This window comes from Ovis aries, chromosome 26 (assembly GCF_016772045.2).
Source record: "Ovis aries strain OAR_USU_Benz2616 breed Rambouillet chromosome 26, ARS-UI_Ramb_v3.0, whole genome shotgun sequence".
Taxonomy (NCBI): Eukaryota; Metazoa; Chordata; class Mammalia; order Artiodactyla; family Bovidae; genus Ovis; species Ovis aries.
Genome location: NC_056079.1, coordinates 6,810,336 through 6,825,165, shown reverse-complemented (window position 1 = coordinate 6,825,165; position 14,830 = coordinate 6,810,336). Strand labels below are relative to the sequence as shown.

The following is a 14,830-nucleotide window of genomic DNA, read 5'->3' as shown; positions in this document are numbered from 1 at the left end:
GTTAAAAATTTTTGAACTTTTAACTGAAAGTATGTCTAAGAAGATCATAATACTGATACTGCTTGAGAAAAAATGATAAAAAAGCAGTGCTTTACACTTTTTTCACTTCTTATTTTGACATAATGTCAGACCTGTAGGAAGGCTGCAAGAATATTGGAAAGGATTTCTTTTATCCAGATTCCCGTGTTAACATTTGCTACTTCTATTTTGCTGTATTGCTTTTTCCTTCTCAAATATGCTATACACACACACACCCTCTCTTGTATATATATTTTTTTCATTTTTTGAAAGTAAGCATCAGACTTGATGCTCTTTTACTCTTAAATTTTTCAGTAAATATTCCCTGAAAGCAAAGATATTCTCTTTTTAATGAAAGTAGAAGTATCAAATAGAAACAATATTGATATTATGATCTAAACGGCAGACATTATTCACATGTTGCCAATTGTCCCAATAATATCTATACAGGATATAAAGGAGGAAAAATCCTGGGTCAGGTCCCCCCTGTTGTTCTGTCTCCTTGGTCTGGTTTACTCTGAAAACTCCTCAGTCTGTCTTTGTTTTCATCAGTTCAGTTCAGTTCAGTCGCTCAGTTGTGTCCGACTCTTTACAACTCGGTGAATCGCAGCACGCCAGGCCTCGCTGTCCATCACCGTCTCCCGGAGTTCACTCAGACTCATGTCCATCGAGTCCGTGATGCCATCCAGCTATCTCATCCTCGGTCGTCCCCTTCTCCTCCTGCCCCCAAATCCCTCCCAGCATCAGAGTCTTTTTCCAATGAGTCAAGTCTTCACATGAGGTGGCCAAAGTACTGGAGTTTCAGCTTTAGCATCAATCCTTCCAAAGAAATCCCAGGGCTGATCTCCTTCAGAATGGACTGGTTGGATCTCCTTGCAGTCCAAGGGACTCTCAAGAGTCTTCTCCAGCACCACAGTTCAAAAGCATCAATTCTTCGGCATTCAGCTTTCTTTATAGTCCAACTCTCACATTCATACATGACCACAGGAAAAACCATAGCCTTAACTAGACGGACCTTAGTTGGCAAAGTAATGTCTCTGCTTTTGAATATGCTATCTAGGTTGGTCATAACTTTTCTTCCAAGGAGTAAGCGTCTTTTAATTTCATGGCTGCAATCACCTTCTGCAGTGATTTTGGAGCCCCCCAAAATAAAGTCTGACACTGTTTCCACTCTTTCCCCATCTATTTCCCATGAAGTGATGGGACCGGATGCCATGATCTTCGTTTTCTGAATGTTGAGCTTCAAGCCAACTCTTTCCCTCTCCTCTTTCATTTTCATCAAGAGGCTTTTTAGTTCCTCTTCACTTTCTGCCATAAGGGTGGTGTCATCTGCATATCTGAGGTTACTGATATTTCTCCTGGCAATCTTGATTCCAGCTTGTGTTTCTTCCAGTCCAGCATGATGTACTCTGCATATAAGTTGCATAGAAGTTAAATAAGCAGGGTGACAATATACAGCCTTGATGTACTCCTTTTCCTATTGGAAACCAGTCTATTGTTCCATGTCCAGTTCTAACTGCTGCTTCCTGACCTGCATACAGATTTCTCAAGAGGCAGGTCAGATGGTCTGGGATTCCCATCTCTTTCAGAACCTTGATAAATTCTGGAGAATATAGGCCAGCCATTTCGTAGGTTGTGCTTCTCCTTGCTTTAATGGGACACAGTGCATGGTTGGACGTAGATTCTGCATTTTTGGCAAGAATATTGTAGAAGTATGTGGTGTTTCCTGTGTATCCATCGTATGAGGAAGCTCGAGATGTCATTTGTCCTATTCCTAGAGATATTGACTTTAATGACTTCATTACAGTGGTGTGTACCCGTTTTCCCCGCATAAAGTTATATTTTTCATTGTAATAAATAAGCATATTACAGGAGATAATTTGTGAGTTAGGAACATAAAATTCCTGTTGTTCATCAGATTTACTTTTTAATCCATCAGATTTAGTTTTAGCATCTGCTAATGATTCTTTTGAAATCAGTTATTACTATAAGGGTTGCCAAATGGTGATTCTCTAGTTCCATAATAGTGCTGCTTTAATCAGAAATAAGATATATTCTATAATTGTTTTTATCTTCTCATCATTTAATTATTTTCTTAGTGGATTTGTATGTTCTCATTTTTTTTCCCCCACTGCTAGTTTTATCTAGCATTAGCGACTTAATCATGTCTGACTCTTTGTGACCCCATGGACTGTAGCCTGCCAGGCACCTCTGTTCATGGAATTCTCCAGGCAAGAATACTGGAGTGGGTTGCCATTTCCTTCTCCCAGTTTTATTTAAGAGATCTGTAAAAATTGCCTAGATCATTTGGTAAAAAGCACACATTTTATAGATCATTTCCTTCTTGTAATAAGTAATTATTTGCATTGGCTATATTATTTTAATAAAGTAATGATGAGAGGGCGCTATAGCCTCATGGCTGTCTTTTGATTCTATTTTTTGCAGTGAAATAGATGAACTAGCTTATGATCATAGCTGTTTGCTGCTGTTGGTACAAATAATCAAATCATTTTTACAGTGTTTCTTCCACTAGAGTCAAATTTTTTTAAAATTATTTTTTCCCTGCCTGTTCTCCAGTCTATTCACTGGCCAGAGTCTAAGTTGCTTAGGCACATTTTTGTCCAGACTGATCCATGCTTAGCAACATGGATATGCCTGTACATATCCTGTAAATGCCTGTATGTACAGTAAGGAACACTTGTAAGGTTGGCGGTGAGTCCTAATGAGAAGAGGCCTGAATTAAGAGCTAGAGACCAGAGTGCTTCCAAGTAGGGGAGCCTTTCCAGTCTCTCCTTCCCCTTTAAGCAAGTGACAGCTCTGTGCTTCCTTGTCTCAGTGTGATTTATCTGTAGCAGGTAAAGATGTATCAGTTCATCAGTTCCCTTTTGATGTGTAACCAGTCGGCCCCAAAATGCAGTAGTTTGAAACAGCTGTGATCGACTGTATCTCATGACCAGCTGACTGGGTGGTTCTCCTCTCCATGAGAGTTTGGCTGGAGTCACTGGTGTGACTGCGTTCAGTTGACACCTGTATTGGGTGGGGTGATCCAAGAACATCGCTTTCACGTGTCTGGGGCCTTAGTGCCAGCCATCAGCGGAGTCACCTCTTTCTCTCCCCACTTGCTGCCTAATTTCAGCTGGCCCCTTTTTCTGTCAAGACATCCTGGACTTCTTACCCTGAAGCTCAAGGATCTAAGACAGCAAATGTCAAAGTTTCCAGAGCTATGAAGGGCTAGTCCCCAAACCAGCAGAGTGCTGCCTTTATTGGGCAGGTCACATTCTACTGGGCAAGGCCAGTCTGGTTCAGCAGGGCAGGAGTTCCGTGTCTTCATGGAATTAATGTCATGCGCATGCAGTGAGGTGAGGGATTGTTGGCAACTTATATTGGAAACTGTCTGTAAGCAAGGTACATTATTTTTCAATCCTGCTCATATTTATTTCTCCCGTTTTTCAGTAGTAATATCCATTTTTCCCTCAGGAAAATATTCTGCCAGCTCTCAATACAAATGCTTTGGGGGAAGTCCCGTATCCAGCTCAAGTGTAATGCACGGGACTTGGGTTTAGGTTATTCAGTGCATTGTATTACATTGACCACTGAGGTCAGGAGTGAAAATGTGATCTCATCAGAGTCGGGTGGGTGCAATAAAGTTTGCTTTCCTGGTCATTCTGAGATAGAGAGCCTCATTCTCTTCCTTAGTGGTCTTGAAGTTAAAATGGTGCCGGTAACCAGAAATAACAGAATCGTCAGAGAATAGATTCAAGCAAGAAGTAGAGACCCAAGTTGGAGGAAAACCAGACCCTGATGACATAACTCAGTCCTGGGTCTAGCTCGCTGGAGGCAGAGCTCCACCTGGGTTTTCTCAGTGTTGTGATACAGTTCATTTCTCTGTGTGTAAAACGCCTGTGAGTTCACTGGACCAGAAGGGTTCCAACTCACAAAAGCAGAAAGCTAAAACTGTCTGCAGTTCTGTTCCCTTCTTGGCTTTTATCGCCCAACGTTTAAATGCTTTGAGAGAAGAGAGTGAGAAGAAAGAATTCCTTGGTGAGAAATATGGAGAGAAAAAGGCTTTTTCCAATATTCAAAATGAGATTTTGTCAGGTGGAGCTTGGGAGTGGATGGAGGAGACTTCAGTTAGGATCTGGTGTTGCCGTGTGCCGGAGCAGCTGGCCAGGTGACAGGGCGGTGCATTTGGTGAGGCAGGACTCTCAGCTCCAGTGTGCTTTCTTTCTCCAAAGAAACCACAGCCAATCGTGGGCATGGCTGCTGCAGAGCTGGCTGGCTGGCAGGACTCAGAGAATGGGACAGTGAGAGCCCACGTGCAGGCTCTGAAAATAACTCACTAAGACCCCAGGGTCTTCTGCAGTACCCTTGTGGGGAGACACTTCGGGACCCTCAAGGTCAGGTGGCCTGTCATCCATTCTAAGGGAATTTAAATTTAAATTAACTTTTAGAAAATAAAACTTTTTCTGTACATTGGAATTTGTGAACTGAGATTTGTGCTTATAAAGCACTAATAAAACATGCATTAAACCAAATTACTTAAGATTTCTGGGCAGTGGTGTTTTCCTATACAAAAGCTGGAGGATGAGAGATCATCAAATCAAAATATCTTGTGTGTCTGTGATAGAGATTGTGTGTGTGTGTGTGTGTGTGTGTGTGTGTGTGTGTGTGAAATTTCTGTTAAAATGTTGAGCACCTACTATACGTCAAGCACTACGTGCCTAATGCTGGGTGCACAGTGCTGAGAAGACTCCTGGTTCCTGCCCTCCCAGAGCCTGTAGTTGAAGAGAGACACAGGCACTGAGAAATGAAGCTACAGTTCCTGTGATGGGAGGACAGGCTGTGTTTGGAGCATTTAGATGGTATGTCCAAGTCTCCATGTCATGAACTGCCCCTGAATCCAAGCTGCAAAATCCAGACAGTAGATATTTACCGAGCAAAGTAGGAGAGGAGATTGGTTGGGAGAAAGAGTCGTTTTAAGCCAAAGGGATAGCATATTCAAAGGTCTGAGAAAAGAGAAAACATGCAAATAACGGGAACCTTAACAGTGATACCTTCCCAGGTGGCCCAGTGGTAAAGAGTTTGCTTGCCAGTGCAGGAGACGAAGGAGACATGGGTATGATTCCTGGGTCGGGAAGATCCCCTGGAGGAGGACATGGCAATCCACTCCAGTATTCTTCCCTGCGAAATCCCATGGACAAAGGAGCCTGGTGGGCCACAGTTCATAGAGTCACAATGAGTTGGACATGACTAAAGCTGCTGAAGCGGCTGAGCATGCCTGCACGTAGAGTAATGTGCAGGGTTAACATGGGGACTGCTGTGAGGAATGACCGCCTCAAGAGCTGAGACTGGAGAGCTGAGTGCAGGGCCACCACAGCACCACATCCCCTCTATGCTGTTTCAAATGTTTCCTTAATTTTACAATTTGTCCCTCTCTCCACTCATTTCCCCTTGGTAACCATAAGCTTAGTTTCTGCATCTGTGACTCAATTTCTATTTTGCAAATAGGTTCATTGGGATTGACATATACACGCTACTTTTTATAAAATAGATAACTTTTATCTATTTTCAGTTCAGTTCAGTTCAATTCAATTCAGTCACTCAGTCGTGTCCGACTCTTTGTGATCCCGTGAATCGCAGCACGACAGGCCTCCCTGTCCATCACCAGCTCCCGGAGTTCACTTAGACTCACGTCCATCGAGTCGCTGATGCCATCCAGCCATCTCATCCTCGGTCGTCCCCTTCTCCTCCTGCCCCTAATCCCTCCCAGCATCAGGGTCTTTTCCAGTGAGTCAACTCTTCGCATGAGGTGGCCAAAGTATTGGAGTTTCAGCTTTAGCATCAGTCCTTCTAAAGAACACCCAGGACTGATCTCCTTTAGAATGGACTAGTTGGATCTCCTTGCAGTCCAAGGGACTCTTAAGAGTCGTCTCCAACATCACAGTTCAAAAGCATCAATACTTCCGTGCTCAGCTTTCTTCACAGTCCAACTCTCACATCCATACATGACCACTGGAAAACCATAGCCTTGACTAGACGGACCTTTGTTGGCAAGGTAATATCTCTGCTTTTCAACATGCTGTCTAGGTTGGTCATAACTTTCCTTCCAAGGAGTAAGCGTCTTTTAACTTCATGGCTGCAGTCACCATCTGCAGTGATTTTGGAGCCAAAAAAAAATAAAGTCTGACACTGTTTCCACTGTTTCCCATCTATTTCCCATGAAGTGATGGGACCTGATGCCATGATCTTGGTTTTCTGAATGTTGAGCTTTAAGCCAACTTTTTCACTCTCCTCTTTCACTTTCATCAACAGGCTTTTTAGTTCCTCTTCACTTTCTGCCATAAGGGTGGTGTCATCTGCATATCTGAGGTTATTGATATTTCTCCTGGCAATCTTGATTCCAGCTTGTGCTTCTTCCAGCCCAGTGTTTCTCATGATGTACTCTGCATATAAGTTAAATAGGCAGGGTGACAATATACAGCCTTGAAGGACTGCTTTTCCTATTTGGAACCAGTCTATTGTTCCATGTCCAGTTCTAACTGTTGCTTCCTGACGTGCATGTAGGTTTCTCAAGAGGTGGTCTGGTATTCCCATCTCTTTCAGAATTTTACACAGTTTATTGTGATCCACACAGTCAAAGGCTTTGGCATAGTCAATAAAGCAGAAATAAATGTTTTTCTGCAACTCTCTTGCTTTTTCCATGATCCAGCGGATGTTGGCAATTGGATCTCTGGTTCCTCTGCCTTTTCTAAAACCAGCTTGAACATCTGGAAGTTCACAGTTCACGTATTGCTGAAGCCTGGTTTGGAGAATTTTGAGCATTACTTTACTAGCATGTGAGATGAGTGCAATTGTGCAGTAGTTTGAGCATTCTTTGACATTGCCTTTCTTTGGGCAATGAATGAAAAGTCACCTTTTCTAGTCCTGTGGCCACTAGTGAGTTTTCCAAGTTTGCTGGCATATTGAGTGCAGCACTTTCACAGCATCATCTTTCAGGATTTAAAATAGCTCAACTGGAATTCCATCACCTCCACTAGCTTTGTTCGTAGTGATGCTTTCTAAGGCCCACTTGACTTCACATTCCAGGATGTCTGGCTCTAGGTGAGTGATCAAAAGTAATGCCTTATTAGTAACAAGGACCTACTATATAGCACAGGGAACTCTACTGGATACGCTGTAATGACCTAAATGGGAGCAGAATCTAAAACAAGTGGCTTTGTGCATAACCGATCGACTTTGTCGTACACCTGCCACTAACACAACATTGTAAGTAAACTATGCTCCAGTAAAAATTGATTGCACAATGTTTATCTTATTTTAACATTTAGGTGAAGAATTTTAAATCAGAAAATTACCTAAATGGGAACAGAATCTAAAAAAGAGTAGACATATGTATAACCGATTCACTTTGTTGTACACCTGCAACTCACGCATCATTGTAAATAAACTATACTCCAGTAAAAATCGATTGTACAATGTTTACTTTTTTTAACGTTTAGGTGAAGAATTTAAAATCAGAAATTACATAACCAGATTCATGTGTTTTGGATGATAAATTTGGCCTCTGAATAGAAGATGAAATGGTGGTGGGGGAATCGTATGTTGTAAGTCAGATGGCTTCTGACAGTCCATGCTGCTCTGAAATGCTGTTATCTTTTTCAAGTCTGGTCCAGATGTTTCGCCATACCGTTTACGGAATCAAAAGCTACCAGCACTGTTCGGTGGTCTCAGGACAACTTATTTCTTTCCCTAATTCAGATTTCTCCATTGTGTTTGGATCTTGTCCTTGGAGCTCTGCTGAGAATGCCACTGATAGGTCCCTCCCAGACCTGTGAGTTGCTGAAGGATCTGAGTCTCACTGTGTTAGGTGACAACTGCTCTGACTTGGCTTCCGCATGTAGAAATTAGCAGAATTTAGAAATGTAGAAACATGTAGAAATGTATTACAATTAATAAACTGTAGTAAATAAATTAAAATTTATTAATTGTAAATTAATAGTAATAATGCACTGAATTCAGAGTCCTTGGAAGACCTACATATGCAATGTTTATGCAAAGGACCTAGCACATAGCTCAGTTCAGTTCAGTTCAGTTGCTCAGTCATATTTGACTCTGTGATCCCATGAACCACAGCATGCCAGGCCTCCCTGTCCATCACCAACTCAACTCCCGGAGTTTACCCAAACTCATGTCCATTGAGTCGGTGAAGCCATCCAACCATCTGATCCTCTGTCATCCCCTTCTCCTCCTGCCCTCAATCTTTCCCAACATCAGGGTCTTTTCAAATGAGTCAGCTCTTCCCATCAGGTGGCCACAGTATTGGAGTTTCAGCTGCAACATCAGTTCTTCCAATGAACATTCAGGACTGTTTTCCTTTAAGATGGACTGGTTGGATCTCCTTGCAGTCCAAGGGACTCTCAAGAGTCTTCTCCAACACCACAGTTCAAAAGCATCAACTCCTCAGCACTCAGCTTTCTTTATAGTCCAACTGTCACATCCATGCATGACCACTGGAAAAATGATAGCCTTGACTAGATGGACCTTTGTTGACAAAGTAATGTCTGTGATTTTTAATATGCTGTCTAGGTTGTTCATAGCTTGCCTTCCAAGGAAGGAAAGCATCTTTCAATTTCATGGCTGCAATCACCATCTGTGGTGATTTTGGAGCCCAGAAAAATAAAGTCAGCCACTGTTTCCACTGTTTCCCCATCTATTTGCCATGATGTGATGGGACCGGATACCATGATCTTAGTTTTCTGAATGTTGAGCTTTAAACCAACTTTTTCACTTTCCTCTCTCACTTTTATCAAGAGGCTCTTTAGTTCTTCACTTTCTGCCACACATAGTAGGTACTACTATACGTGACTATTTTTTACGGTTGATTTGACCTTTCCAGGAGATCTATCCTGATAAGACTTGGATGTTCTCATACACATGTCACTCCTTGTCCTGATTGCCCAGATGAAAGGACTCAGGGTAAATTTAAACCATATTTAGGTCTATCGACACAAAAGATAGTATCGTAATTGAAATGTTGCAGTAAAAATATAATACCAGGCTTCTCCAAAGAAGCAAATGAGTAAAGAAACTAGAGAGTGCTTATGTTCATTAAAGAAATATATGAGGTGTGACTGGGGTGATGTGGCTTAAATGGGGCTTTGAAGGCTGGCTCCATGGACACACACACAGCAAACTTCCTTAGTGTGGAGCTCACAGCAGGAGCGCTAGATACGTAAGGGAGGTCTGTTTCTTCTACATTAAGAGTAGATCTGAGTTTAATTGCATTTTAACTATTGTGTTTCTGAGATCCTGAAATAATTTATTATGCTTCAGATATGTTCATTTCTTTCTGGGAATTCTGAAAGTTTTTTTTTTTTTTTAACAAAACAGAAGCAGAAAAGTAGAGTTATAGATGTTACAAACTTATGGTTACAAAGGAGAAAGGGGAAGGAGAGATAAATTGGGAGATTGGTATTGACATGCACACTATACGCCCTACTATATGTAAACTAGATAACTAATAAGGACATATTGTGTAGCACATGGAACTCTACTCGGTACTCGGTATTGCCTTATATGGGAAAATAATCTAGAAACAAAGAAACAACAAAAAATTGCCAAAGTACTATGAGTTTGGAAGGGAAATATAGTTTTGTTCACACTAGAAAAATATTATCAAATCATTTTTATCTTTATGATATCTAGAGTAAATTGAGCAACATACAAAACTGCTTCATTGGTGGAAAAAATTACGACTCATTTGCTTCTGGTAACTGGACTGCATTTCACAATAGATTGAAAATGAAATTTCTTAACTTTTCCCATATCCTTTGGGGCCTGTAGAATGGCATGTTGTTTAATGAGCTTATTTTGTGTGCAGAATCTAAGTTTCCTCTCACACAAATCATTCTAACTTCTGCCTTTCACACTTTACTTTTTAAAGGGCCTCAGTGATTTCTTAAACATTTTTGTGTGATTTTGAAAAATGGTGTTGGTTGTGCTTATTTATATAAGGTGTACATGTGGTAATTTACAATGTACTATGTCACTTATCACTCTTGGATAAAATTATGGATCATGGTCATATTTCCTAATTTTTCATTTAGATCAATGTCAAATCCTCTTAGAAATATCTTAAAATTTGTTTTGCAACTCTGGGAAGAAAGACACTAAATATGAAAAAACTTTTAACTTTGAGGACAATCAAAATGTACACATTTATTGGTCCTTGGCAACTTTTTTTTTTTTTTTGGCAACTTTTATCTGTTACTGTGTTTTGATCCCTTTATGATGACCAGTTAATTGGTGAATTGTATTAGTCAGGGCTCAACAGAGAAAACTAACAGGATATATATGTATTGTATGCTAAGTCACTTCAGTCATGTCTGACTCTTTGCGACCCTATGGACCGCAGCATGCCAGGCTTCCTTGTTCTTCACTATCTCCCTGAGTTTGTTCAGACTCACGTCAATTGAGTCAGTGATGCTATCCAACCGTCTTGTCATCTCTTGCCCCCTTCTTTTCCTGCCCTAAATCTTTCCCAGCATGAGGGTCTTTTTCAATTAGTCGGCTCTTTGCATCAGGTGGCCAAAGTATTGGAGCTTCAGCATCTGTCCTTCCAATGAATATTCAAGGTTGATTTTCTTTAGGATTGACTGGTTTGATCTCCTTGCAGTCCAAGAGACTCTCAAGAGTTTTCTCCAGCACGACAGTTTTCAAGCGTCAATTTGTCAGCGCTCAGCCTTCTTTATGGTCCAACTCTCACATCCATACGGAACTATTGGAAAAGCTGTAACTTTCACTATATGGACCTTTGTCAGCAAAGTGATGTCTGTGATTTTTAATACTCTGTCTAGGTTGGTCATAGCTTTTCTTCCAAGGAGCAAGTGTTTTTTAATTTCATGCCTGCAGTCACCATCCACAGTGATTTTGGAGCCCAGGGAAATGAAGTCTATCACTGTTTCCATTTTTTCCCCATTTATTTGCCATGAAGTGATGGGATCAGATGCTAGGATCTTAGTTTTTTGAATCTTGAGTTTTAAGCCAACGTTTTCACTTTCTTCTTTCACCTTCATCAAGAGGCTCTTTAGTTCCTCTTTGTTTTCTGCCACTAGGATGGTGTCATCTGTATATCTGAGGTTATTGATATTTCTCCTGGCAATCTTGATTCCAGCTTGTGGTTTATCTAGCCTGGCATTTCACATGATGCACTCTGAACATAAGTTAAATAAACAGGGTGACAATATACAGCCTTGACTTACTCCTTTCCCAATTTGGTACCTGTCCATTGTTCCATGTCTGGTTCTAATTGTTGATTCTTTACCTGCATACAGGTTTCTCAGGAGGCTGGTCAGGTGGTCTGGTATTCTCATCTCCTTAAGAATTTTCCACAGTTTGTCGTGGAGAATCCACACAGTTAAATGCTTTAGTGTAGTCAATGAGGCAAAAATCGATGTTTTTCTAGATTTCTCTTGCTTTTTCTATGATCCAACAATTGTTGGCAATTTGACCTCTGGTTTCTCTGCCTTTTCTAAATCCAGCTTGTATATCTGGAAGTTCTCGTTTCATGTAATGTTGAAGGCTATCTTGAAGGATTTTGACCATTATCTTGCTAACATGTGAAATGAGTGCAATTGTGTGGTAGTTGGAACATTCTTTGGCATTGCCTATCTTTGGGATTAGAATGAAAACTGACCTTTTTCAGTCATGTGGCCACTGCTGAGTTTTCCAAATTTGCTGGCATGAGTGCAGCACTTTAACAGCATCATCTTTTAGGATGTGAAATAGCTCAACTGGAATTCCATAACCTTCACTAGCTTTGTTCATAGTGATGCTTCCTAAGGCCCTCTTGACTTCACATTCTAGGATGTCTGGCTCTAGGTGAGTGACCACACCATCGTGGTTGTCCCCAAAAGCTGTGCTTATGAATTAATCTCCAAACATTCATCATTTATCTTTCTTGGATCCAGTATAAGTTTATTCTTTGCTGCAGTCACAGCTCATTTAGTCAGTTTCCAGAAGGGTGATGCTTTTCTCAATGGGATATTGAACACTTTTATCAACTACTTCCTTTCCCCACCCATAAGAACAACTTTCTATTTCCATTTAACTGAAATGCATTTGCAATATCCTTCCAGGAGTGTGTCTCTTCCATTACGTGAAGAATAGCTGTGCAAACGTTTCTGTGCCATGTTAATGATGTGCTCAGCATTTCTTCATGTTTTTCTGCCAAACATGCTCTTAATTATTTTTCTCCATTATTTAGCAATGTTCCTGGAAGTTAGTAACCATGCACTTTATTTCATTCTTCTGCTGTTTATGGCATAGATTTGTGTATTTTAGGGTGTGTCCTGTATGAAAAAGTAGCTTAAGACACTTCGGGGACTGACTTACTGAAATAACTCTCCAGTATGAATCCTGTAAGAACTAGGCCAATAACCCAAAGAATTATATAATTTCTTTTTTTTTTTTTTTTAGCTTGAGGGACCTTAGAGATCACTTTTTCCAGATCTTTCATTTTACAAATTAGGAAACTGAGTCCTCTTGTATTAGTGGTAGAGCAGGAATCACCACCTCGTCCTCCAGTTGGCAAGCCCAGTGCTTTTCTAGCAGCATCTACTGCTCCTTGCACTGAGTCATTTATTTTCCAGGTGACTTTTGCATATTGTGATGTGTGTGTGGCGGGGAGGGACGTTACAGCCTTGCCAGGTTATAGAAACGAACATATGTAACATAGAAGAAAGAAGAGAGATATAAATTCATGGGAGAATTTTCTCTTCCTGTTACCTTAACATTGTTATTTAGGGAAAAACTAGTGTATTGAAAGCAAGAGAAGATTTTTAGGGAAATCATCCTATCAAACTCCTCTGGAATCAGCTTTCCTGGTTAGGGTTTCCAGGTTACAGGTTATGATCTTGGCTACCAGGTCATCCGTGTGCCCTGAGACGCGGCGAGCGTGTAATGTGGATTCAACGTATTCCAGGGGGAGGTGTTTGCAAGTGGCCGGCCAAGTGGACGTGATCAGGGCGGGAAAGGGGCCCGGGGAGGGGAGCGGCGGGAACCGCGAGGCCACAGCCAGTTGTCCGCCGAGCAGGTGGGAAGAGGGAGGGGTCTGCGCGGCCGCCGGGTGCCAGGAGCCCCGGCAGCCGGCTCCGCTGGGAGGGGCGAGGCTGTCACTCGCGCGGCGCGGAGCAGGAGAGGCGCGCGGAGCTCTCGGGCCCGCGCTGCGTCGGCCGCCAGCGCTCGGAGGGGCCGCCGGGCAGCGGGACGCGGCGCCATGGGTGAGTGTGCAGCCCGCGGGGCGCCCCGGGGCTCGGCCGCGGGAGGAAAGCGGGTGTCGGCCGGCCGGCCTGGGATTGCACTCCTCCCCGCAACAGCCTGTGGACTTTTCTCCGGGAGCCAGGCGGCGGGAGCAGGGTGGCACTCGGAGGTGGGCGCCGGGGGAGGACCGCGGTCCAGAGGGCGTCGCCGCGCGTGGGCGTCACGGGGGGCGCAGAGTTCGAGGCTGGGGGGCTGTCCCCACGTGCGCCCCAGGAGCCCGCTGAGACGGGGCGCGGGGAGTGGGGACTTCGCGCAACTTCACTCGCACCGGTTTGCGTGCGGTCAGGCGCCGGGGCAGGGCGAGGAGGGGCACTTTCCAGCCTCCGCCTCCACCGGGTGCCTTCGTTGCGCAAAAGGCTGCAAGTTAAGGCTGAAGGCTGACCTGCCTCGGGGTGCGACCCCGTCCAGGTCCCAGGGCGCTGGGGTGCGCGCGCGCCGCTCCGCTCAAGTTTCTAGACCGACTGCCCCCCGCCCCCGCTTCCGCTTTGGAGTTTCGGGGCGGCACCTGGGTGTGAGTGGCTGGGGTGGGGGAACCCGGTGCGGGACCGGTGCCGGAGGAGGTAGCGTCCCAGGAGAAGAGCTCGGAGCCGCGCGCGGGGGGCGAAGGGCTGGAACCACGCATCCCGCAGGCGCGGTCCAAGGAGCCGCCGGCGCGGCGGCTTTTCGTGCTGATTAGGGATCGGCGGGCAGCCCGGACTGACCCTTCAGTGCCAGCGTTCTCGTTTCTTCTCGGCCAAGTCCATTACGCCCCTCCCCCGGCCTCTCCCTTGTCCTTTGTTGTGAGGGATTTCTTCCAGAGTGAGGGAGGCCTTGGGGATTGACGTGCTCGGGTGGAAATTCCTAAGTTCCCACAGGCTCCAGGGGTAGGGGTGCTCTGACTGCTAATCGGTGGATTTTATAGACGGTGGCCAACTTGGAAGAAAGGAGGACAGAGAAAGCTGAGGACATTTTTGCCTATGAATGTTAACTGTGGTCAAGACATCCATAGTCTGTTGCATGACCCTGGAAAAGTTTTAAAAAGTCCTATTTTTAAGGGCCTGTGAATAAACTAGCCTTGCAAATGATCTGCAGCATGAGCTGTCTTTAAAAAGTTTTCTGAAACAGAAGGAAAATGTTCCATTTAAAAGGGAAAGATAAAACACTTTTTCCCCCAAGCATGGCAGAATGAGTTTCAGGCTCTCTCTTTTGTTGTACATGGTCATATAAACTCTTGTTAGAATAACACATAGAGAGGAAAAGCTCTCATAAATGGGAAAACCCAACATAATTGACTTTCAGTGAAGTAATCTATTCACTTCACTGAAAGCATTTAAGATGCTATTTTGTATACTGCATAAAGTCTCCAGGAAGAGTGACCTTAAGCTTGAGTGGACTGTCTATCCAAGGGTAAGGTGCACATAATTTTGAAGTTAATTATTTCCCCAGCTTGCATTTCCAAACTATAATGAAGAAGGTAGGTCTTGGCTTTTACCTCAACAAATTAGACAGGATC

At 43.3% G+C, this 14,830-nt stretch overlaps 1 protein-coding gene across 2 annotated transcripts in view; it reads left to right on the top strand.

Moving 5' to 3' along the window:
- The first annotated feature begins 13,189 nt into the window (after window positions 1-13,189).
- GPM6A (glycoprotein M6A) overlaps window positions 13,190-14,830 on the top strand; it is a 249,677-nt gene continuing 248,036 nt past the window's right edge. For both annotated transcript variants that reach the window (XM_012105682.4, XM_060407199.1), the window contains exon 1: window positions 13,190-13,298. In XM_012105682.4, the coding sequence (XP_011961072.1) occupies window positions 13,295-13,298 (4 nt within the window). In that variant the 5' untranslated portion in view covers window positions 13,190-13,294. The remainder of the gene's footprint in view (window positions 13,299-14,830) is intronic.